The sequence below is a fragment of the Cetorhinus maximus genome, chromosome 10 (assembly GCF_964194155.1).
Source record: "Cetorhinus maximus chromosome 10, sCetMax3.hap1.1, whole genome shotgun sequence".
Lineage (NCBI taxonomy): Eukaryota > Metazoa > Chordata > Chondrichthyes > Lamniformes > Cetorhinidae > Cetorhinus > Cetorhinus maximus.
Window position 1 is genome coordinate 127,665,780 of NC_135888.1, and position 25,476 is coordinate 127,691,255.

General features: G+C 43.9%; 1 protein-coding gene across 1 annotated transcript in view; it reads left to right on the plus strand.

The window, feature by feature from the left end:
• LOC144685352 (uncharacterized) overlaps positions 1-25,476 on the plus strand; it is a 160,212-nt gene that overhangs the window by 79,290 nt on the left and 55,446 nt on the right. Inside the window, exons 8-9 of the mRNA XM_078549761.1 lie at positions 364-633; positions 18,013-18,117. Of these exons, the coding sequence (XP_078405887.1) occupies positions 364-633; positions 18,013-18,117 (375 nt within the window). The remainder of the gene's footprint in view (positions 1-363; positions 634-18,012; positions 18,118-25,476) is intronic.

Below are 25,476 nucleotides of genomic sequence, written 5' to 3' on the forward strand. Positions count from 1 at the left end.
TGATTTGTTATGGTGATTATAAGCGTAATTTTCCCTCTGCTGCATGGAGTTGGACGTCACATCATCTTCCAATTTTGGAGGAAACAATAGCATCTGTATCAAATTCCCAGGTCATCAATGTAAACAGTGTCCACTTTGAGAATAGACTGGTCCCCACAGCGGCAAATTTTAATGGTGCGAACTTCAGTGTAAGCATTGTCCCTGTTCTGTTTGGAGATGCTGGAGTTTACAAATGTTATCTGGGATCAAGTGAAATGGTGACCATTAAACTAATCACAGTTAAAGGTAGGAGACAGAATGCTGCTGCTGTTTTCAACGAGCAAGTCAGTGTTTAAAATCTGAATGATTTTCTTGTTTACACAGTGACAGCTGAACCATCTGATGCAGTGACTGAGGGAGACACCGTTACCCTGACCTGCTCTGTCTCTGATGTCACTGAATCAATGAGACTTGTTTGGATCAATAGTGATGGCAAAACTGTTGTAGAGAAAACATTGAATGGACGGAATAGGGAAGAGAAATCATTGAAACTGATTATTCTGAAAGCTGAGAGAGGTAGAGGGAAGTGGATTTGTGTTTTGTTTCATGAAAACAAGCCCCAGGTTTCTTCGCCGTACTATCTGGAACCCAGCGGTAAGTGACTCAGGGTTTGCTCTTTATATTTATACTCTTGATAGAAAATTCATGTCACTTATTGGTTTTATTGCCAGTAAAAAGTGAGCCTTTATCTCCTGTGGATGAGGCTCTACAGTGATGTGGAGCATCAGAAAATTTACCCTGAGGTCACTCAGCACAGCCTGGGATCAAACTTGGAAAATTCCTGCTTTGTGCATCTCAACTCCACTCTTGGTAAACTCACTGAGACAGAGGAAGCATTTATTTCTAACAGAAAAATGGAGCCATTTTCAATGGTTTTCAAACCCAGAGTCAATCAGAATTCTGAGACTGAATACCCAACATGATCACCCCAGATGTTATTCTGTGCTGCAAACATTGAAATTGAAACTCTTCAATCCTCAGACTCAGAGAATCTCTTCTTCTCTCTCTGCCTCAGCTGATCCTGGAAACATCTGAACCTCATCACTCTCGTTCTAACTGAGGGGGAGTTCTTTGTGAATGTATCTCACTCCAGGACTTGAACACAAATACCATGTTTGACATGAGGGCTACAACCAGTGGATCAGATCTAAGCTCTGCTTCCTGCAACATTCAGTTGTGAATGGTGGTGGACAATTAAACAACTCACTGGAGGAGGAGGCTTCACAAATATCTCCATCCTCAATGATGGAGGCGTCCAGCACAGCAGCGCGAAAGATAAAACTGAAGCATTCGAAACAACCTTCAGCCACAAGTGCCGAGTGGATGATCCATCTCGGCCTCCTCCAGAGGTCCCCGGCATCACAAATGCCAGTCTTCAGCCAATTTGATTCACTCCATGTGATATCAAGAAACAGCTGATGGCACTGGATACTTCAAAGGCTATGGGCACTGACAATATTCCTGCAATAGTACTGACGACTTGTGCTCCAGAACTTGCCGCACCCCTAGCCAAGCTGTTCCAGTACAGCTACAACACTGGCATCTACCAGGCTATTTGGAAAATTGCCCCGGTGTGTCCTGTACACAAAAAGCAGGATAAATCCAACCCAGCCAATTAACACCCCATCAGTCTACTCTCGATCGTCAGTAAGGTATTGGAAGGGGTCATTAACAGTGCTATCAAGTGGCACTTGCTTAGCAATAACGTTCTCATTAATGCTCATTTTGGGTTCCGCAAGTGCTACTCAGCTCCTGACATCATTACAGATTTGGTTTATACATTGGCAAAAGAGCTGACATTTGTAAACAATAGAATTTACGTAATAAATGGGAGAAACGTGCATAAAGGAGCATGAGTCTATGTGTCAGGAGAAGGCATTGTAATATCTAAAAGAAGGGTATGAAGCCTCCAGTATTTGTGCATTAAGCCTGCTGTCTGCAGAAACTGAAGCAAGAGAGAACCACGTTGAATTCCACTGTCCAGAGAATTGTGTTAATTTGCTGGGTTTGTTTAAAATCCATAATATTTTTAGACTGTTGCCTTAAAGGGGCTGTAACTGGGAGACAGCTTAATTAGGGATTGTAGGAGTTGTTATCATAATAATTTGTAGTTCTCTATATGTGCTTGGAATCATCTCTTTTGTTAACAAATATTTTAATTTTAGTTTTCTGAAAAAATTCTCTCAAACCTTGGATGACTTATTACTTCTGAATTCAGTGCATGCATTTTGAAATAAATACAAATTGCAAAATGGTTGTGACAGCGTGATCAAGTTTGCGTCGGGGATTTGATCCGCCTGGCACATCATCTACTGCGTCCTAACAGAAGGCATCTGGAATGCTTTTCCTTATTGGATGAGATATAGAACACAGAATGAGTAGGTTATTGCGAAGCAAGTGCTGCTTGATAGCACTCTTGATGAGCCCTTCCACCACTTTGCTGATGTTCATGAGTAGGCTGATGGTGTGGAAATTGGCCAGGTTGGATTTGTCCTGCTTTTTGTGTACAGGGCATACTTGGGCAATTTTCCATGTTGCCAGGTAGATGCCAGAGTTGTAGCTATACTGGAATAGCTTGATTAGGGGTGTGGCAATCTCTGGAGCACAAGTCTTCAGTACGATTGCCTCACTATTGTCAGGGCCCATAGATTTTGCACTATCCTGTGCCTTCAGCTGTTTCTTGATATCACAAGGAGTGAATTGAATTGGCTGACGACTTGCTCCTGTGATGCTGGGGAATTCTGGCAGAGGCCAAAATGGATCATCCACTCTGTACTTTTGGTTGAAGAAGGATGCAAATACTTCAGCCTTAACTTTTGCACCGATGTTCTGGGCTCCTCCATCATTGGGGATGGGGATAATTTTGGAGGCTCCTCCTCCTCCAGTGAGTTGTTAATCCACCATACACATGGCAGGACTGCAGAGCTGAGATCTGATCCATTGGTTGTAGAATTCCTTAGCTGTCCATCACTTGCTGCTTATGTTCTTTGGTATGTAAGTATTCCTTGTTGTAGCTTCACCAGGTTGACACCTCATTTATTGGTATGCCTGGTGCTGCACTTGGGATGCTCTCCTGCGCTCTTCATTGAACCAGTGTTGATCCCTTGGTTTGACAGTAATGGCAGAGTGCGGATATGCCAGGCTATGAGGTTACAGATTTTGGTTGAGTACAATTCTCCTGTTGCTGATGGCTCACAGTGCCTCATTGATGCCCAGTCTTGAGCTACTAGATCTGTTCGAAATCTATCCCATTTAGCACAGCAGTAGTGCCACACAACACGATGTAGTGTACCCTCAATATGAAGACAGGATCTCCTCTCCACAAGGATTGTACAGTGGTCACTCCAACTGATATTTTCATGGACAGATGCATCTGTGGCAGGCAGGTTGGTGAAGATGATGTCAAATATGTTTTTCCCTCTTTGGATCCCTCACCATCTGCAGCAGACCCAGACTAGCAACTATATCCTTCCAGATTCAGCCAGCTCGGTCTGTATGTTGCTGCCGAGCCACTCACAGAGTGCATTCTGTGCCCTTTCCACTCTCAGTGCTTCCTCCAAGTGGTGTTCAACATGGACAAGTACTGATTCATCAGTTGAGGGAGGGATGGTACATGGTAAGCAACAGGAGGTTCCTTGTCCTCGTGCCATGAGACTGCATGGAAGTCCAGGGACAATGCTGAGGACTCCCAGGGCAACACCCTCTGACTGTTGCCACCAGCTCTGCTGGATTTGTCCTACCAGTGGGACAAGACATACCCAGGGATGGTGATGGTGGCGTCTGGTACCTTACCTCTCAGGTACGATTGCGTTAGTATGACTGGGGCCTAACCAGCGTTTTATACAGTTTCAGCATTACATTCCTACTTTTGTATTCGTCCAAGAAAAGAATGCATTCCATATGCTTCTGTTATCATGCAGCAGATGATATGTGCCAGGTGGATCAAATCCACGAGGGAAACTTGATCGTGCTGTCACAACCGTTTTGCAATTTGTATTTATTTTGCGACACGTGCACTGAATTCAGAAGTAATAAGTCCACCAAGGTTTGAGGGTTTATTTAAAACTAAAATTAAAGTATTTATAAACAAAAGAGAAGATTTCAAGCACACACATAGAACTACAAATTACTACTATAACAACTCCTACAATCCCTAATTAAGCTGGCTCCCAGTTACATCCGCTTTAAGGCAACAGTCTAAAAATAGATATCTAAAATCCATGTAGACTACATCCACTACACTACCCTCAACAACCCTCCTTGCTACTTACTCAATACGTTCGATTAAGTTAGTAAGACAAGACTTTCCCTTAACAAACCCATGCTGACTATCCCTGATTAATCATTGCCTTTCAAAGTGACAAGTTATCCTGGCTCTCAAAATTGATGCTAATAATTTGCTCAGCTCTGAAGTCAGACTGACTGGCCTATAATTATTTGACCTATCCTTCACATGTTTTTTAATATTAGTACAACCTTCACAGACCTCCAATTCTCTCATACCTCTCCTGTACCTAGTGAGGATTGAAAAATGATCCCCAGAGCCTCCCTTATTTCCTCCCTGGCTTCCTTTAACAACCCGGGATACAATCCATCTGGCCCTGGTGATTTATCCACCTTCAAGGATGTCAGTCCCTCCAGTGCTTCCACTCTCATTATGCTTATTATATCTAATATTTCACACTCCTCATTAAATAAGCTGTCTGCATCATCCCTCTCCTTTGTGAAGATAGCGTCAAAGTGCACATTAAGAACCCTGCCCACATCTTCCACATCAACACCTAAGGGAAGGTAGTGTCACAGTGGCATTGCCACTGGACTGGTATTCCAGTGACCCAGGGTAATGCTCTGGGGACCTGGGTTTGAATCCCACCACGGCAGAAGGTGAAATTTGAATTCCTTTAGTGGAAGTAATCTGCTGCCCTTACCTGATCTGACCTACATGTGACTCCAGACCCACAGCAATGTGGTTGACTTTTAAATGCTCTCTGAACAAGGGCAATTTGGGATGAGCAATAAATGCTAGCCAATCTATGACACCCACCTCCCATGAGTGAATATATAAAAAAAATCCCTACCCTTTCCTTAATGCTCTTAATATACTGGTAAAACATCTTGATTTTACCTGCCAATATTTTTTCATATCCTCTCTTTGATTTCCTCATTTCCATTTTTACTTCATCCCTGTACTTTCTACACTCCTCTAGTCTTTCTAATGCATTCAATTTGTGCGTGACTGCCGTAAGCTTTCTTTATCTCCTATATATCTTACCCCATATACTTTCAGATAACCATGGGGCCTACATTCAGCATTACCACCTTTTTTCTTTCTGGGGATATGTCTCCAGTGTGCCTGTAGAATCTCGCTTTGAATGCTGTTATGTTCCGTCTGCCGGTTCGCTTTGTTCAATGAACACGGTTGCATGTCTATCTGCTGGTGAGTGAGTTGGTAAATAATGTACTGCAGATGCAAAGACCAGTGTAAGATGAAGCACATTCTGTTTATTCACACAAGTAACAGAGCACTCACACTTCTTCAACCAGACCCTATTCTAAACTACTGATTAACATTGTAACCCACGCTACACAGCAATTGGGTAATATGGTCACATGGTCAATCTGCTCACATTCCCTTAAAGGTGTATTGCACCTCAGATTACCACATCCCTCCCCCTTTTACTCGAAAGTACAATTTACAATCTTTACAATATATCAACTCTTTACATAAATAAACTGTTTACAGATTCATTCCCTTTGGCAGCTTCTTCACATGTCTCAAACGTTGTAGTTCTGAAACTTCAGATGATTTATCCAAGCTCTCCCTCCCAGCAAACATCTGTCCACTAGGCTCTCCAGTAGGAACTTGTACATTTGTTTCTTCGGATCTTTCAGACTGATTGGATCCTCCAGGCTCTTCCAAGCCAAAAGAAGTTCCATCCACATGTGGTGTAGACTCCAACAGGAATGCTTGGTGCATCCTTTCTTGTAGACCTGTTTCCATTTTCCTGAGGTGATGTACGTGTTTCCTAATTATCCAACTTTCGACCGATATGTGATAGGAAAGGGGTCCTGTCACTGCACCAACTTCACCTGATAGCCATTTGGGCCCATCTCCAAAGTTCTTTGCAAAAACTGTGAAGTTTCTTTCACGACTGTGGTAATCGTGCCCATTTTTCTTGGCCTCCTGACTTCTCTCTACCCTCCCCCCTAAATTTGGCCTTATGTGACTCAAATGTGCCTTGAGATGTCGCTTCATCAATAACTCACTGGGGGCAATACCGCTGTTCGTGTGTGGTGTAGTCCCATAGCTGAGTAGGAAACGTGATAATCTAGTTTCAATAGAGTCTCCATCCAGTTTTTTTCATTCTGGACTTTGAAGGTCTGGACTGCCCTTTCGGCCATACCATTGGATGCAGGGTGGTATGGTGAGGTCTTACCATGTGTTATGCCATTGGGCCTTCCAAATCTTTGGAACTCCCCGCTGGTGAATGCCGTTCCATTATCAGATACTATTATCTCTGGTAACCCGTGTAATGCTAAACTCTGATGCAATCTGTCTATGGTGGCGGCAGATGTGAGTGATCTCACCTTATATGCATCCATCCACCTTGTGTCAGCATAATCAAGAGGAACATTGTGCCCAAAAAAGCCAACGTGGAGGTGGACCATTGGCCTTTCTGGCCATTCCAAGGGATGCAATGGAGTGGAAGGGGGAAATTTCAGTACCTGTTGGCACTGTATGCAGCTCGTGACTAAGTTTTCAATTTCTGTATCCATCCCAGGCCATCATAAGTAGCTGCGCGCCAACATTTTCATTCTAGAGATGCCGGGGTGAGCACTATGCAATTCCGTCAATAATGTCTCTCTTCCTCTCGGAGGCACAATGACTCTTGCTCCCCACAGCAAGATGCCATCCTGGCAGGTGAGCTCATATCTCCAATTAAAATAGGACTTCAGTCCATCAGACTTTAGCTGGTTAGTCCATCCCTGTAAGAATGGTTCCCTTACGTGAGACAAAAGTGGATCGCGGTCTGTCCACTCTCTTATTTGTTTGGCATGTACTGGTGACGAATCCAGAAAGTTTAATAACAAGACAATCCCTTGAGTAATTGGGACATTCACATTGCTGTCTTTTAGAGGTAATAGGCTCAGTGAGTCACCATTTGCAACCTGGCTTCCCGGCCGGTGGATAAAAGTATATTTGTAAGCAGGTAGAATCAGTGCCCACCTTTGGATGTGTGCAGAAGCAATTGGGGGTATTACCTTATCTTCCCCGAACAAGCCTAGTAATGGCTTGTGATCGGATACAATGGTGAAGTGGCAACCATGGATGCATTTGTGGAACATCTTAATGCCAAATACAATGGATAAGCCCTTTTTTTCTATTTGTGAGTATCTTCATTCTGCAACGCTGATTTGAACTTGAGACATAACCAATGGGCCGTTCAGAGCCATCGGCCATCCGGTGGGAGAGTCCTGCCCCTACGCCTTAAGGGGATGCATCGCAGGTCAAGTTATTTCTTTCCTTTGGTCGAAATGTCCCATCAGGGCCGATGAATGTAGTCACTGCTTTACTGTCATAAAAACCTGTCCTTGTAGACCTTGCCAAGTCCACCTGTGGTTTTTCTTGAGTAAACTGTACAGTGGAGCCAGTGCTGTTGACACATTCGGGAGAAAATGGCCATAATAGATAATCATTCCCAAGTAGGACTTGAGTTGTTTGGCGTTTATCGGTGCCGGCGCCTCCCAAATAGCTCTCACCATGTCTTCTACTGGGTGAAGGCCATGCGAGTCAACCCTATGACTCAGGTGAACGATTTTTTTGCTTGGAAGATACATTTTCCTCTTTTCAAACGTACTCCGGCTTGTGAGAAACACTTCAATACCTCTTCCAATTTAGACAGGTGTTCCTTATCAGTTAATCCTGTTGCTAGGACATGATCGAGATAAAGCACAACATGGGGCAAACCTTGTAGTAAATTCTCCATTGGCCATTGTAAAATGACACAAGCCGATGAGACTCCGGCTGTTGGTGTAACCACCTGTGTGTGTTGATAGTCACAAAATCCCAAGAGGCCTTTTCTAGCTCGACTTGCTGGTGAGCGAGGCTCATGTTGATTTTGTATATGGGGTTTCCCCTGCCAGCTTGGAATATAATTTATCAATTTTCGGTATAGGAGGCCTGTCAAGTCTGGTCATTTTGTTAGTGGCCAACTTGTCGTCCCCGCATATTCACACACTCTGGTCAGGCTTCAGTACTGGAACTATAGGTGCTGTCCATTCGGAAAATTGTACATGTTGTAAGACTCCCATCCTTTCTAGCCTTTCTAATTCGACATCACCTTTTTCTCGTAATGTATAGGGGACTGGCCTCGCCTTCAAGAATCTGGGGGTTGCCTCAGGATCCATGTGGATTTTAGCTTCCTGCCCCTGAATCTTCCCAAGCTCTTGCCTGAAAGTGGAGGCATATTTCTGCAATAATTCTTCAGATCCTCCATTCTGAGTTGAAAATCTCGGTCCACTCCAACTTTATTTCCTTAAACCCGTTCTGAACAAGTAGACGTGGACCCGACCCTGCTACTGCTGTTCGGGGCAAATTAACAGACTCATTTCCATACTGTACCGGAACCTTGCATATATCTCTTACTCAGATGTCTTCACCACCAGTATACGTCTTTAATTTAGCAACTGAATGTTCCAGATTTAGTGAGTGGTCTCCTCCATTCAGATATTTGGACGTGTGTTCCCCTATAACTGTTGTGGATGTCCCTGTGTCCACCTCCATTCGGATGGATTTCCTGTTGACTTCCACTGTCACGTAGATTGGCTCTGTTTTACCCATTTTTAAGTTGTGTCATGATTAAATGTCTGATTCTGTTTCTTCTGGTTCTTCTATTATGTGGATTTCATGATTTCTACCTTTCTGCATAAAGTTTTGTCTTAATCTATCTTTACAATATCGCATAATGTGTCCATTACGATGACAGTAGACACACTCGATTCTTTTAAATTGTCATTCGCTTGCAGGCTGTCTGGTTCCATTTCTGCCATTGTTATTGTAGGTTTTCTCTGTTAAACTATTGCTTTTTGCTGGTCTGTTAATGGTGGCTGTTTCCCACCTTTCCGCACAGCCCAGCGCTTCCGTGCATTTTCTAACCGGTGCTTCCCTCCCGGTGTGAAGGACAGCGCCATTTTCTGCTCCCTTCATTGCTTCTTAATCCCTGACTGTGCTCTCCATTGTGAGCACCAACTCCAGCACCATGGTGAAGTCTAGATTCGTTTCTGACAACAACCTTTTTTGAATAGCGTCTTCAATAATCCCACATACTATTTGATCTATTAACATGTCGTTAATCGACATCCTGAACTCACAGTGCTCTATCAGTTGTTTTAAGGCTGCTACATAGCGAGCGACTGTCTCTCCAGGGGTGCGACACCTTGAATTAAATTTAAAACACTGCGTTGTTACCGAGGGTTTCGGCTGAAAGTGGCTTTTCACAAGATTTACCAACTCGTCAAAGCTCTTGGAATCAGGGTGCCGTTAGGCGATGAATTAGGCCGTTGGTTTCCCTGCCACATGTCGATAAGAGGATTGTTCGCATCTTCTCCTCCCCCGACATATCATTGGCCAAAAAGAAGAATGTGAGGCGTTCAATATCATGTGATCATATATTGGTGGTCTGATTAAACGGTTTGAAATGGCCAAACTGTGACATACTGGAGGGAGATAACTTTGGTGACTATGGTGAACGCAACACTTACCTTGCAAGGTCCGGCCAATTTACTTCTTTTCATTTTCGCGGCTTTCTCTGGTATAATTGACTGATCGTGTTTTGACTCGTCACCAGTTGTTACGTTCCTTCTCTGTCGGGTCATTTTGCTCAGTGAACAGGGTTACACGCCTATCTACTGGTGAGTGAGTTGGTAAACAAGATACTGCAGATGCAGAGACCAATGTAAGATGAAGCACATACTATTTATTAACACAAGTAACAGAGCATTAACACAATGGGTGCTTCTCCAACCAGACCCTATTCTAAACTACTGATTAACATTGTAACCCGCGCTACACAGCAATGAGGTAATCCAGTCATGTTGTTAATTTGCTCACATTCTCTTAAAGCACCTCAGATTACCACAAATGCCTCCCACTGGTCTGTCATTGATTTGCCTTCAAGTAGCTGTAACCAGTCCACTTTTGCCAGATCACCTCTCAGTTTCGTAAGTTTTGCTTTTCCCCAAATTAGAACTTTCGCTCCTGTTCTATCTTTACCATTTTCCATAATTATGCTAAATCTAGCTGTGTTATGGTCACTATCTCCAAAATGGTCACCCACTGCTACTTCATCCACTTACACAGCTCCACTTCCTAAGACTAAATCTAGAATTGTACTCCCTCTCATTGGGCTTGTTACGTGCTGGCTAAAAATGTTCTCTTGAGTGCAATTCAAGAATTTTGTGCCCTCTCTGTCCATTACCCTTTTCAAATCTCAGTTGATGTTAGGGTAGTTGAAGTTCCCAACTTTTCTTGCCCTATTGTTTTTGCACTCAGAGATTTGTCTACATAAATGATCTTCCATTTCCCTCTCACTATTTGGGGCTCCATAGTACACTCCAAGTAGTGTGGCTGATTTCAACCCATGTGGCCTCAAATGATGATTCATTTTGAACAGGCTTGTCCAATCTTTTCGTGTGGGCGGCTACATTTCAAATTTTTCTTACTCAAGGGGCTGATGAGCAAATTTCAGAAAGATAATGTTCGGCACAACATTAAACATAAATTTCAAAAAAATTCTGAAGTGTGAAAAGAAACAACTCATTGAGCAAAAGGCAATGGTTAATAAATAAATGAGGATTAAAAATATGAGTAATAAATAAATGAGCGTGTGTGTCCAGCTCACTCCCAGTCTCTGGGCGCTCACTAACTCACCCTCACCCACTGTGAGAGTCGATGAAAGTGCATGATGTTGTGTGTGGGTGAGCGTTAATGGGAACCCTGATACTGGGAGTGAGACCAACCTATGGACGGACTCTGCTGCTGCACACACACTCCGTCACGCTATCTCCCTCACATACTCCCTCCCTGCCCTCTCTCTGCCCTTGCTCACGCTCTCTCTCACCCACCTCACCCACTCTCTGCCCCTTACACATACTTCCTCCTCCCTCAACTATGCACTCCATGGCTCCACCTCACCCCAAAGGTGTTGATCCAGGTGAGACCCCTCAATTTGTCACCTTCTGGCTGGGACACACCCGAATTGTTATGCTCCAGGTGACTCACTGTCTATATTCAACACCCCCCTCTTCTGTTGGTCGCAACAAGATTTCATCTAAAAAGGATCCCATCTGCAGATACTTTTTCCCCAGAACCAAACACGTTGGTTTTGAAGGAGCCAATTTGATCAAACTTTCCTGAGTTAAAGTTAAGTGTAAGTTCATTAACTACTAAAGGCAAGAAAGGATAAAATACATGCATATACAGTCATACAGACTAAAATTAAGAATTTATCTTGAAGTAGGTGAAGATATAAAGATTTATGGAACAGTCCTTGACTCGTGCGGAGTTGGTGATTTAGCGTCGTGGCCATTGCGATTTGAGATTCCAGCAGAATTAACTCCGGTAGACGAATAGTCGGATTTGAGGTTCCAGTGGAGTTGACTCCGGTAGAGAGGGAGAGAGATCGAGATATCTGCAAAATAGCGATTTGCAGGGGTACTATGTGTGGCTGTTACTCCTGAGTCAAACTTCCAGCACTTGCTTTCTCTCAGAGCACCCACCAACAGACACCAAAGCAGCTTTTCAGTTCACTTTTAACCCCTTCTTTGTATATTCCAAGCGGGGAGAGAATTCACAAATCTGTCTGGGCATTGCTCACAGGATTTCTTGATGAGATGATGCTCGTCTCCCATTATGTCCCATTGGCTCTACCAGGGGGAGCAATTAGTTTCTGGAAGTCTTTAGCAGTACCTTTCCTGGCAACAGGGTGGGGTCCATTATCTCTTAGGGAGTCACCCAGCAGCATTCCAGCCAATGGCTTGTGTGCATGTTGAAACCTCAGGTCTTATTTATAAAGGCCAATATTTCCGGACGCCATTCGGTTTCTTTCCTTCATTATCATGGCACTCCAAACTCATAGACACTGCTGTTTGCTGCACCTTCAATCACACATTGGAGGTGTCAGCTGTGGCTCAGTTCATAGCACCCTTGCCTTTGAATCAGAGGGTTGTGGGTTCATGTCCTACTCCCGGAAAACCAAGAACTGTGATTGTACTCGAAAGAGTTGGAATCTGTTACTGTTGATAACTCGAAAGAGTTTCAATCACACATTGACTGTCACTTCCAGAAGTGGAGGCAATTGTCAGGGATTGGTTGAGTTGAATGTTTGCTGAATGCCAGGATGATTGGTTGAGAACTGATTGGCAGGTTGATGATTGACTGATTGGCTAAGCATCGATTAATGAGGGAGATGCTTAGATAATTGACCAAGAGGTGTTTAACTTCCAATGATTGGTCATGAATGATTAGATAATTAGATGATTGGATGACTGGGGATTGATTGGTCAAGAAATGAGTGGATGGCTGGCTAGATATGATTGGTCAGAATAAATTGGTCTGGTGTCAATAGGAATCAGGGGGAAAACCCTCCACTGGTTGGAGTCATACCTAGCAGAAAGGAAGATGGTGGTGGTTGTTGGAGGTCAATCATCTCAGCTCCAGGACATCACTGCAGGAGTTCCTCAGGGTAGTGCCCTTGGCTCAACCATGTTCAGCTGCTTCGTCAATGGGCTTCCTTCCACTATAAGGTAAGAAGTGGGGATGTTCACTGAGGATTGCATGATGTTCAGCACCATTCGCGACTCCTCAGATACTGAAGCAGTCCATATCCAAATGCAGCAAAACCTGGACAAAATGCAGGTTTGGGCAGGCAAGTGGCAAGTAACATTCATGCCACACAAGTGCCAGGCAATGACCATCTCCAACAAGAGAGAATCTAACGATCAACCCTTGATGTTCAATGGCATTACAATCACTGAATCTCCCACTATCAACATCCTGAAGGTTACCATTGACCGGAAACTGAACTGGCTTAGCCACATAAATACTGTGGCTACAAAAGCAGGTCAGAGGATTTGAATAATGTAGTGAGTAACTCACCTCCTGACTCCCCAAAGCCTGTTCACAATCTGCATGGAACAAGTAAGGGGTGTGATGGAATGTCCCCCACTTGGCTGGATGACTACAGCTCCCACAATACTCAATAAGCTTGACACCACCCAGGACAAAGCAGCCCGCTTGATTGGCACCATATCCACAAACATTCACTCCCTCCACCACCAATGCACAGTGGCAGCAGTGTGCACAATCTACAAGATACACTGCAGGAATTCACCAAGTCTCCTTCGACAGGCCCTTCCAAACCTATAACAACCACCATCGAGAAGGACAAGGGCAGCAGGTAGATGGGAACACTACCACCTGGGCATTTCCATCCATGCCAATCGTCATCCTGACTTGGAAATATATCGCCGTTCCTTCACTGTCGCAGTGTCAAAATCCTGGAACTCCCTCCCTAACAGCACTGTGGGTGTACCTACACCACATAGACGGCAGCGGTTCAAGAAGGCAGCTCACCACCACCTTCTCAAGGGCAATTAGGGATGGGCAATAAATGCTGGTCAAGCAAGCAAAGTCCACATCCTGTAATTGAATTTTAATAAAATAATTGGTGGGTTGTCCATTGAACGACTGGATGATCGGTGAATGCTTGTTGAAGGGGTGACTGGATGTAGACTGATTGATAAGTAATGAGTGGACAGGGACTAAACAGAATGGGCTGTCCATCCCACTTACTGGGTAGAATTTTACTGTCCCCTGAGGGTGGGTTTGCAGAGCATGGGAGGCTCATAAAATTTCATGGCTGCCTTTAATGCAGCTTACCTGCCCACACCTGTCCATGGTTTAACCGGTAGCAAGTGAGGCCTTGTGTGGCCCACCCACCCTTGATCCAATTGAGGTCCTTAAGTGGTCAATTAATGGTCTTTTCCCATCCGGTTGCAATTTTCAGCTGGTGAATAGAGCTTGCTGATGAGCAGGAAGCCCTGCCACCCATAAACCCCTGCCCCACTGGTCCTCATCCATGTAACGTTAGATTGGGAAGGGAGCAGAAATAACTCACTTTCCGTTTACTGATTTAAATTGTATAACTCTTGGTTTCCTGATTTGGAGTAAGTTTGTCCCTGAATTGTAACCATTGTAGGGGGTGGTGGTGTGTGTCAGTTTCACCTCTGACTTCTGAGCGGTCCGAATCGCTCCCACTCCCTGGGTCCTAGACCTTGGGCTTATTTGGGGATTGTGACAAAGTGCAACAGACAACTGGTTTTGGTGCAAGAAAAAAAAACTGGGTTTATTGAAGTCACAAATGAACTTATAACATTAGGATTACACTGAGATTATACAGACCTACAAAGTACACTTAGTTAAAAATGGGGAACACACGGCGTAACGAGGGAAAATCACACTACTAATCCCCTTACCCTTGTCCCACCCCCAAAACCTTACTAAATTGAAGTAGGAGAGGCCAGGGATCATGCTCACTAACCAGGTTTCCTTGACAGTTTGAAATCCAGCCAGAATGCAGTTTTGGGAACGCTCTTTGTGTCCTCTGGGGCCTCCTGTCCCCACGTTGTCCTGGTCCGTGGAATCTGCGAAGATTCTTCAGTTGGGTGGAGGGCGCAGTTGTGGTTGGTCGTTCTTCATGGAGGGCTGCAGTTGCGGCCTTGTTGTCTTCGGTTGAGGCTGCCACCCCGTGCCCCTCGCCAGGATGTTGCCTGCGGGCCTGCAAACCTACAGATCTCCTTCGTCCGCTTGGCTCAGCTACCTCTCCCTGCTTAAACTCTGCTTCAACCGCTCCAAAACTGCTCACCCTCCTCCCCTTCGTAACTGGTGGCCCAGTTATACTGTTTTTCAAATTTCTTATCTCAATCCAAATCAAGGTTAGTTCTTTGTTTGATTTTGGTGGGCTTCTTCAGGTGATTGTTGTCTCGTTGTTTTTAATGGGCTTGCATGATGTTTATCGTTGTCTTACTGTCCCCGTAAGTAGTCTTGAACTGAAAGCTATTGTATACGTGGACTTTTGATAGGTTCGCATAATTGCATTGATTGCTGCCTTCCTGCCTTATTAGTTAGTAACGATTATTTATGCAAGATTTTGATGGGCTTTAGTTTCGTGTAAGATGAAGTCTTTCTCTGGGTTGATTGTTTTAAAGGGAAGAATGTGTATTCTGTCTCCTCTTGTTGTCTGGTTTCAGGCAACAATCCACACTGCACTCAACAAGCCCGGGAATGTCCAGTCCCAGGCCTTCATGGGCCTAGCCTCCTGTCTGCAGGGTTCTACACTTAACTCAGCAGTTGGGTCCTCTGCCATAAAAGTTCAAAAGTCATATCCTTGTTGATGATATGAAAAATGTGGGAATTTTGAGAACCCTTCACCACCAATGGAATCTGTGTGCACAGGACTGCAAGACTTAGTCACACGTCATTTATATTAGTCAACTAACTTCAGGGGCAACCATCTGAAAACCATATTGGAAATACAGATGCAATGCTGTTCAGGTAGAAAACAGGAGCACAGGATTTGCATCCATCATTTCTCCACCAATTGCCTGTCTTTTAGATTCCACTTTGACATTAAGACCAGGAAAATCATCCGATAAGGTTTTGGGACAGAACCTATGTAAGTGAGCTCTGTGAGATTAAATGGCTTTCTTTTCACAGCGTAATACAGATCAGGAGACCATTCGACCCATCATGATTGTGCCGGAATCATATTTCTATCATTTTCTGCTGAACTGAATAATAATAATAGGAGCAAAAACAAAAATAGCTGGAAAAACTCAGCAGGTCTGACAGCATCTGCGGAGAGGAACACAGTTGATGTTTCGAGTCCGTATGACTCTTGATGAAGAGTCATATGGACTCGAAATGTCAACTGTGTTCCTCTCCGCAGATGCTGTCAGATCTGCTGAGTTTTTCCAGCTACTTTTGTTTTTAGACCATAAGACATAGGAGCAGAAATTAGGCCATCCGGCCCATCGAGTCTGCTCCGCCATTCAATCATGGCTGATAAGTTTCTCAACCCCATTCTCCCGCCTTCTCCCTGTAACCTTTCATCCCTTACCAATCAAGAACCTATCTATCTCCATCTTAAATACACTCAATGCCCTGGCCTCCACAGCCTTCTGTGGCAATGAATTCCATAGATTCACCACTCTCTGGCTAAAGAAATTTCTCCTCATCTCTGTTCTAAAAGGTCTTCCCTCTACTCTGAGGCTGTGCCCTCAGGTTCTAGTCTCTCCTACTAATGGAAACATCTTCCCCATGTCCACTCTATCCAGGCCTTTCAGTATTCTGTAAGTTTCAATCAGATCCCCACTCATCCTTCTAAACTCCATCGAGTATAGACCCAGAGTCCTCAAACGTTCCTCATATGTTAAGCCTTTCATTCCTGGGATCATTCTCGTGAACCTCCTCTGGACCCTCTCCAGGGCCAGCACGTCCTTCCTGAGATATGGGGCCCAAAATTGCTCTCAATATTCCAAATGTGGTCTGACCAGAGCCTTATAAAATCTTAGCAGTACATCCCTGCTTTGATATTCATGTCCTCTCGAAATAAATGCCACGTTGCATTTGCCTTACTAACTACCGACTCGACCTGCAAGTTAACGGTAAGAGAATCCTCGACTAGGACTCCCAAGTCCCTTTGCACTCCAGATTTCTGAATTCTCTCCCCATTTAGAAAATACTTTGTGCATCTATTCTTCCAGGATTTGCAATATTTTGCTTTTATTATAATAATAATAATAGGAGGCCACTCTCATTACAATGTCTTTGATAATTTCTTTAAGTTCTTGACTTGTGATCAAAGTCAGGAATAAAAATTAACAAAACATTCATTGTATGACCATGTTTATTTAAACAAGTAATCTTGGACAAGAGGGTTACTTTTATAGTTTTGCACATACCACAATCTTCCTTTTTCTTTTGCTATCCCGTCTTTTACACCATTTCCCACCTGACACAATGTGGACAGTTGGCTATTTCCAGGTCTCTACTGAAGGTCGCCTCCAATCTGCCACCAGGTGATGGTGGTGCATGGGGTGATTTGTTGCTGCTGCATCTCATCACTATCCCAGGGGAATGTTCATCCACACTTGCCCCAGCTCCCTCTGAAAAATTAACCTAGATTGTATATTTGGTTAGAGGTGCATCATGGTCATAAATACATATCAGCATCTTCCTGCTCTAATATGTATTGCAGAGCAATTACTGAGGAAGCATTACCAAGGATCATTGATTCTTGCTCAATATTGTGGCCAGGAAGATATAGTACGAATCTTTTGTCCTAGTTTTTTGCCTCTTTCCTCTTTTCCTCACATGTTGTGGTGGATATTGAAACTGTGATAATGTGAACAGTTGACCGTGAGTCACAAGCCCATCTTAAACTCTCTCCATTTTTATTTTGATCCATTTCTATCTGTTGCACAAAGTCAAAATCTACCCCATTGACTGCAGCTCTCGTTCAAATAGTCATTATTCAAGTATAACCTTGTAAAGGAGCAATATTCACCTATTGTACAGCATGAGGTTTCACAGCTGAATCAAATCCTGAGCTTACCAGTCATCTGCACAAAACTTGAAGCAATTGTTGGAATGCAACCAGGAAGTAGAACCCTGTGTGATTTATATTTTCTGTTCTATAACTGATGGGGACTGAGGACAGTTGTGACACTCCAACATTCCTGAGTGAGGTCAGTTAGGTTTAATCCCTGATACAAGTTATGATCTACTGGTTTGTATGGTTGGATACAAATCAGGCAGAAGGTTTATCTACTGGGTCATGAGGGGAGCTTAATTAGTTTCTTCTGAGTTAAACTATAAACTAAATGTAAAATCTGTGCTTATTCTTCTCACAGATTCTTATACTTTTCAACATACCAGTGTTGTTATTTTTGTGAGCCTGGCTTTTCTCCTTCTCATTATCCTGGCAGTGGTGCTGAGGATAAAGTGCAAAGCTGCAGGTAAGATAGGAAAATTGTTGCAACCAATTTCAGCTTTCATATATTCAAGTGAATGTGAATGTGGCACATGTTTCAAGAAATTAAGAATTACAATTACACCTTGTTTATAATTTGTTATAATTAATTATATGTGTACTTATAATTATCATTTATAATAAGATGTATTCCACTCTGATTACTCGCAGCAAGTCCCGTCCTCCTATCATCCCTCTGCTTGCTGACCTACATCGGCTCCTGGTCAAACAACGTGTTGATTTTAAACAATTCTCACCCTTGTTTTCAAATCACCATGGCCTTGACCCTCCCTCTCTCTATAATCTCCCCCTTACACAAACCCTCTGAGGTCTCTGTGCTCCTCCAATTCTGGCCTCTTGTGCATTCCCAATTCTAATTGCTTCACCATTGGTTGCTGTGCCTCAGTTGTTCTGAGCTCTGGAATTCCCTCCCTACATCTCCCTGTCTCTCTACGTCCCTTTCCTCTTTTAAAACACTTCTTAAGACCGACCTCTTTGACCAAGTATTTGGTCATCTGACTGATTGGACAGAACTTAATGCTTTCCCCTGAGGTAGGTTTGATGGCAGTGGGGTGCATTTAATAGGGCAGGAAGTGGACCCCACCACCTTCCTGCCTCTGCCCCCCAAAGATTTTGCGGTACGAAAGCTCGAGGATGGCCTTCCTGCCCTGTTGGAAATTGAGGTCCTTAAGTGGGCAATTAATGGTATTCACCCAGCGGTAGTGGGGGAAGCTCAAAAACCAAATCCTTTAGGGGTTGCTTGGAGGTCTCACGTTATTGGGTACTGAGTGCCTGCTCGAGGAACCTGCGGTATCCGGAAGTTGGGAACTCACTGAAAGCCAAGCCCTGCCCTTGCTGCTGAACATCCTCCACCGCAAACCCCCACCCCACAACCCCCCCACACCCTCTGTACCTGGGTCCCTGTGCAATCCTGAGTTTCGGGTGGGGACATTACCAGCAGCAGCCACCCCTCCCACAGTGTCACTGCAGAGCAATGCAAAGCCTCTAGTCTCTAATTAACTGACAGGCGGGATTTCCACTCCAGGTCCTTGATCCAGGGGATGGCCCACCGCTGCACAGTTATGTGCCTGGCTGGCACTTAATTCACCGGGCCTTGCCAAGAGTAGGCAATGCGGGTCTCTCACCGGCTCACCAGCTAGAGGGTGAGATCCCTGTTGCCTACGATGAAAACTGCCCAATATCTCCTTTTGAGGCTTGGTGTAATACTTTATTTTATAATGTTCCTGTGAAGCATCTTGGGGTACTTCATTAACATTCAAGGCACTAAAGTGATGTAAATTGTTGCTGATGTGGGATTACATAAACAGATGTGTTTGTGTCTCTGTTCTTATTCACTCATGGGATGTGGGCAACACTGGCAAGGCCAGCATTTATTGCTTTATGGCACTTGAGAAGGTGGTGCTGAGCTGCCATCTTCAAAGTTTGCAGTCCATCTGGTGCAAGTACATGAATAGTGCTGTTAGCAAGGGAGGTGCAAGATTTTGACCCAGCAATAGGGAAGAAATGGTGCCATATTTCCAAGTCAGGATGGTGTGTGCCTTGGAAGAGAACTTGCTGGTGGTGGTGTTTCCATTCACCTGTTGCTGTCTTCTTTGGTAGAGGTCCCAGGTTTAGTTCGGCACTGCCAAAGAAACTTTGGCCATTTGCTGCAGTGCAACTTGTACATGGTAGACTCTGTTGTCATGGTGCACCAATAGCAGAGGGAGTATATATTTAGGTGGTAGATGGGGCACCAACCTGATGGGCTGCTTTGTCCTGGATGGTGTTGAGCTTCTTGAATGTTGTCGGAGCTGAAATCATCCAGGCAAGTAGAGAGAATCCCATCACACTCCTGGCTTGTGCCTTGTAGATGGTGGACAGGTTAGGAGAGTCAGGAGATGAGTTACTCTCCACAGAATTCCCAGCCTCTGACCTGTTCTAGTTGCCACAGTATTTTATATAGATGCTCCAACTAAGCTCCTGTACTGAGGCCGGTAGCTCAGTTTCTGATAGCACTGTCAATAAAACCTTCCATCGCTTTTTAGATGATTGATTGTAAACTGATGGAGTGGTAATTTTCTGGATTAGGTTTGTAATGCTTTTTTGTGGCCAGGACTTACCTGGGCAATTTTCCACATTGTTGATTAGATGCAGGGTATTGTAGCTGTACTGCAAAAGCTTGGCTTGGAGTGTGACTAGGCCTGGAGAACAAGTCTTCAGTACTACAGCGAAATTATGTCAAGATCCAAAATCTTTGTTGTATTCGGTTATTGCTTGATAACACTTGGAGTGAATTGAATTACCCTCCTCCTGTTGAGGACATCAAGAGGAGGCTGAGATGGATCATCCAATTGGCACTTCTGGTTGAAGATGGTGGCAAATTCTTCAGCTTTGTATTGTGCACTGATGTGCTTGTCTTCCCCAACATGAGGATGAGGATGTTTGTTGAGCCTCCTCCTTCAGTTAATTGTCTGATTGTCAATCACCATTCATGTGGCAGGACTGGGGAGATTTGATCTGATCCATTGCTTATGATAGAGCTTATCTCAGTATACTGCATGCTGTTTCCGCTCTTTGAAATGCACGCAGCCAACTTGATCAGTAGTGTTGTAGCTTCACTGGGTTGGCAACACATCCTTCGGAATGCCTGGTGCTGGTCCTGGCATGTTCTCCTGCACTCATCCTTGAGCCATGGTTGGCCCCCTGGTTTGATGGTAATGGGAGAGGCTGCCGGGACACAAGGCTACAGAATTTTTTTTAATTTGTTCTTGGGACGTGGGCCTCGCTGGCTAGGCCAGCATTTATAGCTTTCCTAATTGCCCTTATTCAGAAGGTATTTTTAAGAGCCAACCACATTTCTGTAGTTCTGGAATCACATGTCAGCCAGACCAGGTGAGGATAGCAGATTTCTTTCAGTGAACCAGATGGGTTTTTATGAGAAGTTACAAGGGTTTCATGGTCATCATTAGACTTTTAACTCCAGGTATTTATTAAATTCCACCATCTGCTGTGGTGGGATTTGTATCTGGGTTCACCAGAGCATTGCCCTGGGTCTCTGGATTACTAGTCCTGTAACAATACCACTACGCTACCATCTCCCTGTAGAGTGTGATTGGATATAATTGTCCTGTTGCTGATGGCCTACAGTGACACACAGATGCCCAGTTCCAGCTGCTACATCTACTCTGAATATATCACATTCATCGTAGCACAATAGAGGGCATTTTCAATAGTATCATAGAACACTACAGTACAGAAAACAGGCAATTCGGCCCTTCTAGTCTGTGCCGAAATATTATTCCACTGGTCCCATTGACCTGCACCTAGTCCATAACCCTCCAGACCTCTCCCATCCATGTATCCATCTAATTTATTGTTAAAACTTATGAATGAGCCCGCATTTACCTTCCACACTCTCACCACTCTCTGAGTGAAGAAGTTCCCCCTAATGTTCCCCCTAAACCTTTCCCCTTTCACTCTAAAGCCATGTCCTCTCGTGTTTATTTCTCCTAATTTAAGTGGAAAGAGCCTTCTCGCATTTACTCTGTCTATACCACTCACAATTTTGTAAACTTCTATCAAATCTCCCCTCATTCTTCTACGCTCCAAGGAATAAAGTCCTAACCTGTTTAATCTTTCCCTGTAACTCAACTCCTTAAGACCCAGCAACATCCTAGTAAATCTTCTCTGCACTCTCTCAATCTTACTGATATCCTTCCTGTAGTTAGGTGACCAGAACTGCACACAATACTCCAAAGTTGGCCTCACCAATGTCTTATACAACCTCACCATAACATCCCAACTCCTATACTCTATACTTTGATTTATGAAGGCCAGTATGCCAAAAGCTTTCTTTACAACCTTGTCTACCTGTGACGCCACTTTCAGGGAATTGTGTATCTGAACTCCCAGATCCCTTTGTTCCTCCGCACTCCTCAGTGCCCTACCATTTACTGTGTATGTCCTACTTTGGTTTGACCTTCCAAAATGTAAAACCTCACACTTCTCCGCATTAAATTCCATCTGCCATTTTCTGGCCCATTTTTCCAGTTGGTCCAGATCTCTCTGCAAGCTTTGAAAGCCTTCCTCGCTGTCCACAATGCCTCCAATCTTAGTGTCATCAGCAAACTTGCTGATCCAATTCACCACATTATCATCCAAATCATTGATATAGACAACAAACAACAATGGTCCCAGTACAGTTCCCTGAGGCACACCTCCAGTCTGAGAAGCAAACATCCACTACCACTCTGTCTTTTCCCACACAGCCAATTTCGAATCCAGTTTACAACCTCTCCATGGATACCAAGTGTCTGAACCTTCTGAACTAACCTCCCATGTGGGACCTTGTCAAAGGCCTGACTAAAGTCCATGTAGACAACATCCACAGCCTTTCCTTCATCTACTTTCTTGGTAACCTCCTCGAAAAACTCTACAAGGTTCGTTAAACACGACCTACCACGCACAAAGCCATGCTGATTATCCTTAATCAGCCCTTGGCTGTCCAAATAATTATATATCCGATCTCTCAGAACACCTTCCAATAATTTACCTACTACTGACGTCAGGCTCACTGGCCTGTAATTACCTGGTTTACTTTTGGAGCCTTTTTTAAACAACGGAACAACATGAGCTACCCTCCAATCCTCCGGCACCTCACCCGTGGCTAAGGACATTTTAAATATTTCTGCCAGGGCCCCTGCAATTTCTACACTAGTCTCCCTCAACGTCTGAGGGAATATCATGTCAGGCCCGGGGGATTTACCAACCTTTATTCGCTGTAAGGCAGCAAGCACCTCCTCCTCTTTAATCTCTATATGTTCCATGAAACTACTGCTTGTTTCCCTTCCTTCCTTATACACTATGCCAGTTTCCTGAGTAAATACTGATGCAAAAAAACTGTTTAAGATCTCCCCCATCTCGTGAGCCTCCACACATAGACGACCACTCTGATCTTCAAGGGGACCAATTGTGTCCCTTACTATTCTTTTACTCTTAATATACTTGTAGAAACCCTTCGGGTTTGCCTTCACATTATCTGCCAAAGCAACCTCATGTCTTCTTTTTGCCTTCCTGATTTTCTTTCTTAGTATTTTCTTACATTTTCTATACTCTACAAGTACCTCATTTGCTTCTTGTTGCCTATACCTGCTATACACATCTCTCTTCTTCTTAACCAGATCGGCAATATCCCTTGAAAACCAAGGTTCCCTATGCCTGTTAACTTTGCCTTTAATCCTGACAGAAACATGCAAACTCTGCACTCTCAAAATTTCGCCTTTGAATGCCTTCTACTTACTGAACGTATCCTTGCCAGAAAACAACTTATGCCAATCCACTCTTCCTAGATCCTGTCTCATTTCCACAAAATTGGCCTTTCTCCAATTTAGAATCTCAACTCAAGGTCCAGACCTATCCTTATCCATAATTAGCTTAAAACTAATGACATTGTGGTCACTGGACCCAAAATGTTCGCCTACACATACTTCTGTCACCTGACCTGTCTGGTTCCCTAATAGGAGATCAAGTTTTGGATCCTCTATCACGTCTGAAAGGACGGAACCCCAGAACATTGAGCTGCCAGTCCTGCCCCTCCTGAAACCAAGTCTCACTAACAGCAATAATGCCGTAATCCCACGTGCCAATCCACGCCTAAGCTCATTTGCCTTTCAACGTGAAGATGGGATTTCAACTTCACAAGGACTGTGTGCTGGTCACTCCTGCCAACATGGTCATGGACAGATGAATCTGCAACAGGTTTTTATGTCCTGTTGAGTCTCTCACTCCATGTCACAGACCGAGTCTGGCAGATATTTCCTTCAGGAGTCAGCCAGTTCGATCAGCCATGGACCTTCCAAACCACTTTTGGTGACAGACATTGAAGTGCCCATCCAGAGTACATTCCATGCTCCTGCCACCCGTAGTGATTCCTACAAGTGGCATTCAGTTGGGAGGTATACTGATTCATCAGTTGAACGAATGTGGAAATCAGTATGAGATTTCCTTGTCCATGTTTAACCTGATACCATGAAACTTCATGAGTCTGATGTCAAAGTTGAGGCATCAAGGGCCACAACCTCCTGACTGAATGCCAAAGTGCCACCACCTCTGGTGGGGCTGTCCTTTTGCTGGTGGGAAAATCTGGATCATTGGCTGGAAGATATGATTGAGTGAGTATGACTATGTCAGGCTATTACTTGACTGGTCCTTGGTAGAGATCCCAGATGCTAGTGAGGTGAAGTTCGCAGGGACAATTGGACAAGATGTGCTTTTCGTTTCTGGTGCCCAGATCAATGCTGGGTGGCCTGACTGGTTTGATCTTTATTTGATTTTCCTGCAACTGTTTGATACAAATGACTGTTTTGCTCAGCCACGGGACAGTCGAGAGTCACCCACATTGCTGTGTGCCTGGAGACGAAGACCAGGACTGAATAAGGACAGAAAATTTCCTCTCCTGAAAGACATTCATGAACATTTCGGAGTTTTACAACAATCGGTAATTCCATGATCAAGTTGACAGAAACTAGCTTTTTACTGCAAATTTGTTAATTAAATTTAAATTCCTTTTGCTGCCATGGCCAGATTTGGATGCAAGTTTCCAGACCATTAGCCTACACTTCTAGATTACTCACCCCACAATGTCGCCACTATGCTACCATTCTCATAGCCTATAACTCCATTACAGCAGTATCACACTACATCCAGGGTGGTAGAAGGTGAACTGGATGGACTATTTGGATTTTTTATCCAGAAGCTTCATAGTCATTTTTATTGATGACAACTCCTTATATCCAGATTAAATTCGTGAACTGTATTCAAATACTGAAAGTGCCATGGTGGGATTTCAACTTGAATTTTATGGATTATTAGTCTGAGATTCTGGGTTATGGTTCATGATGACAGTATTATGTCCTCAAGATGTCTTATAATACTTTACAACCAATCAATTACTTTTGAAGTGTAGTTACTCTTGTTACCAAGGCAAACAGAGAGTTCATTGACTGAATGAAGATCCAGAACAGTAAATGTGCTGAATGATCAGCGAGTCTGTTTGTCGTTACTGTTGTTTGATGGAGAAACCTTGTCTCGGACACTCTAAGAAACCAGTGAGACATCCAAGTGAATAGGCTGTGTCATAGTTTAATATCTTATCCACCTGTGAAATTGCGGTACCTGCTCAGAATAGCACCGACATGTTAGCCTGGATTATGTGCTCATGTCCCGGAGTGGGGCTTGTGTCAAGTCAAGTATCATCAGGTCTGGATCTGGTATTTGCAGAGACGTCTATGATATTTTGTCACAATGTTTGTAATATCTGGTCCCGTGGTCCATTTTGAAACAGAGT